Source organism: Habropoda laboriosa, unplaced genomic scaffold, assembly GCF_001263275.1.
Source record: "Habropoda laboriosa isolate 0110345459 unplaced genomic scaffold, ASM126327v1 scaffold65, whole genome shotgun sequence".
Taxonomy (NCBI): Eukaryota; Metazoa; Arthropoda; class Insecta; order Hymenoptera; family Apidae; genus Habropoda; species Habropoda laboriosa.
In genome coordinates, this window is record NW_017100254.1 from 2,881,704 (window position 1) to 2,884,663 (window position 2,960).

At 30.0% G+C, this 2,960-nt stretch overlaps 1 protein-coding gene across 1 annotated transcript in view; it reads left to right on the forward strand.

Moving 5' to 3' along the window:
* The window catches only part of LOC108572234 (V-type proton ATPase subunit H), a 3,473-nt gene extending 673 nt beyond the window's left edge, over positions 1–2,800 (forward strand). The window contains exons 2-10 of the mRNA XM_017934433.1: positions 66–69; positions 172–361; positions 427–645; positions 1,160–1,255; positions 1,526–1,731; positions 1,811–1,895; positions 1,972–2,378; positions 2,455–2,568; positions 2,684–2,800. Of these exons, the coding sequence (XP_017789922.1) occupies positions 66–69; positions 172–361; positions 427–645; positions 1,160–1,255; positions 1,526–1,731; positions 1,811–1,895; positions 1,972–2,378; positions 2,455–2,568; positions 2,684–2,777 (1,415 nt within the window). The 3' untranslated portion in view covers positions 2,778–2,800. The remainder of the gene's footprint in view (positions 1–65; positions 70–171; positions 362–426; positions 646–1,159; positions 1,256–1,525; positions 1,732–1,810; positions 1,896–1,971; positions 2,379–2,454; positions 2,569–2,683) is intronic.
* The last annotated feature ends 160 nt before the right edge of the window (positions 2,801–2,960 follow it).

The window sequence follows — 2,960 nt, forward strand, 5'->3', positions numbered from 1 at the left end:
AATATAATAAAATTAACAATATTATACATATTTAAATATATTTCAAATATGTTATAGATTTTAAGATATGTATATTATAAATCTTTTTTGAATGGACTGTAAAATCATTAAATATACATATAAATGAAAAGAATGTGTGGACAACAACATTTAATATTATATACTTCATAGGTCTCAAATGATATCAGTAGAAGATTATGATTTCATAATTGCTTTTGACACAAGTGATCCTAATGCCCGAGATGCTGAACTCAAAGAGCATCCATATCAAGCTGCTAAAACTTTTCTTAACTTGCTTAGTCATGTTTCAAGAGATCAGACTATTCAATACATTCTTATAATGATTGATGATATGCTTCAGGTATATTAAATGATATAAATCAAAGTAATGTATAATTAGTGTTTATGAATTTTTTTTAAATGTAGGAAGACTGTAGCCGCGTAGAACTCTTCAGAGAACATTCGAGTCGTAAACATGAATCACTGTGGGGTCCTTTCCTGAACTTATTAAATAGACAAGATGGATTTATAATGAATATGACCTCTCGAATTATTGCCAAACTTGCTTGTTGGAGTCATGATTTGATGGAAAAAACAGATCTTCAATTTTATTTAACATGGCTTAAGGATCAGTTAAAACTCAGTGTAAGTTTGTAGATATATTATTATTTAGTTACATGATTTAAGAATGTCTAAAATATTTAAAATGTACTTGGTATTTATTCTTCACAACTATGAACATATTGTCATCATAATATTAACCCAATTTTTTTTGTGCTTTTTATTTGTTGCTTAGCTTCTACTTTTATAATTATGTGTGTGCACAATAAGGGTGATGGTTCTCATTATATATGTCATAAAATCTTCTAAATTGTAATATATCTCATAACATAATCCATTAATTAATATCAAATATGTACATTTTTGTAAAGTTGTACATTCTTACATTTCATTTATAATTTTTTATATAACTTTCACATATGTGAATCCGCAAAAATGTGAATAAACGATCAAAGATTAAACATAACTAACCATAAACCAAAAACATAGACATTGTAACTTATACAATAAATTGATGTTGCTTTCTGCCAAGTAAAGATAACAGACATTTTTCAATTATAATTATTTAAACACATAAACAAGTCACACGGGATTTTAGTTTGAGGCTCTTCAGGACACAAGTTTGCATGCGGGAATAGATCAAGGCAACGGTATGGACAAGGAGGCAAATGAGCTACGTGAACTACAAAATCCGGTTGGTTTCATAATAACTAAATATTAACACAAAGTGATCATGCAACTGATGTTCTTGCTCTGTTGTTATATATAAAACGAAATATAATTTCGATTAGAATAAAATTTAATACAAATATAAATGAGAACAGTTTAAAATAAATCATTTTTGTTTTTTTACAGGTGAATATTTCTTATTTTATTCTCTTTGTGCACACACATAGTTTGAATCTCTTATCTTGTTGATTAATTATATTTTTAAAATATTACATATTTTTTCATGTTTATTTAGAATAATGAATACATTCAATCCGTGGCTCGTTGTTTACAAATGATGCTTCGCATAGACGAATACCGTTTTGCGTTTGTGTCGGTTGATGGAATTTCCACTTTATTAAGTGTTTTGACAGGCAGAGTAAATTTCCAAGTGCAATATCAACTTATATTCTGCATATGGGTACTTACTTTCAATCCATTACTCGCAGAAAAAATGAACAAGTATGTATTTTATCCAAGTATGCATTTTTATTCAATTTGTAAAAAGTTGTGTTAATATCACATTACATTTTCGTTATAGATTCAGTGTTATTCCTATCTTAGCTGACATATTAAGTGATTCTGTTAAGGAAAAAGTAACTCGTATTATTCTAGCGGTATTCAGGGTAAGTTACCATATGTGTGCTATTGTTTAATATATATTCTAATTTGATTACTCTACTTACTTTTAATATTTCATAGAACCTTATTGAGAAAGTAGAGGATGGGCAAGTTGCCAAAGAACATTGTATTGCCATGGTACAATGCAAAGTGTTAAAACAACTCTCAATTCTTGGACAACGTAAATTTGATGACGAAGACATCACCAATGATATTGACTTTTTGAACGATAAATTGCAAGCGTCTGTTCAAGATTTAAGTTCCTTCGACGAATATTCGACTGAAGTAAAGTCTGGGCGTCTCGAATGGTCTCCGGTTCACAAATCCGGCAAATTCTGGCGAGAAAATGCTAGTCGACTTAATGAAAAGAATTACGAGTTGTTACGTATTCTGGTACATTTGTTGGAAACTAGCAAGGACCCTTTGGTTCTCAGCGTAGCCAGTTTCGATGTAGGCGAATACGTAAGACATTATCCACGTGGCAAACAGTATGTTCAATAAAACTTCTTTGTTTGCATGTTTAAAAATAATTAATTGTAGAAGTCACTGTTAAAATTATTACAGTATAATTGAACAACTTGGAGGTAAACAACGAGTGATGCAACTTTTAGGACACGAAGATCCTAATGTAAGATACGAAGCTCTTCTTGCAGTTCAGAAGCTTATGGTGCACAATTGGTATGTAATTGAAACATGTATAAATGCAAAAAAAATTTGTACAATCGAAAAAAGTACTAGTTACCGTTGAATCATAATGCTTCTTAATACGAGATTTTTGGTGTTTAATCTGCAGGGAGTATTTAGGAAAGCAGCTAGAGAAAGAACAAACTGGAACATCAGGTGCATCAGGAATGAAACCAGGTACACAAGTCCCAGCAAAAGCTTAAATAAGAGTACAAGCATCGTAATTGTAAGTTTTTTCGCTTAAAATCTGTACATTTTGTCTTCTTTTCATGTATTACCCTTTATGTACTTTTATTGCGTGTAAAAATCTGTATAAAAAATACGTTCTTCACATTGAAATTATATTACAGAAATTACATTCCTTCGTATTCTGATGTAGCTATGTG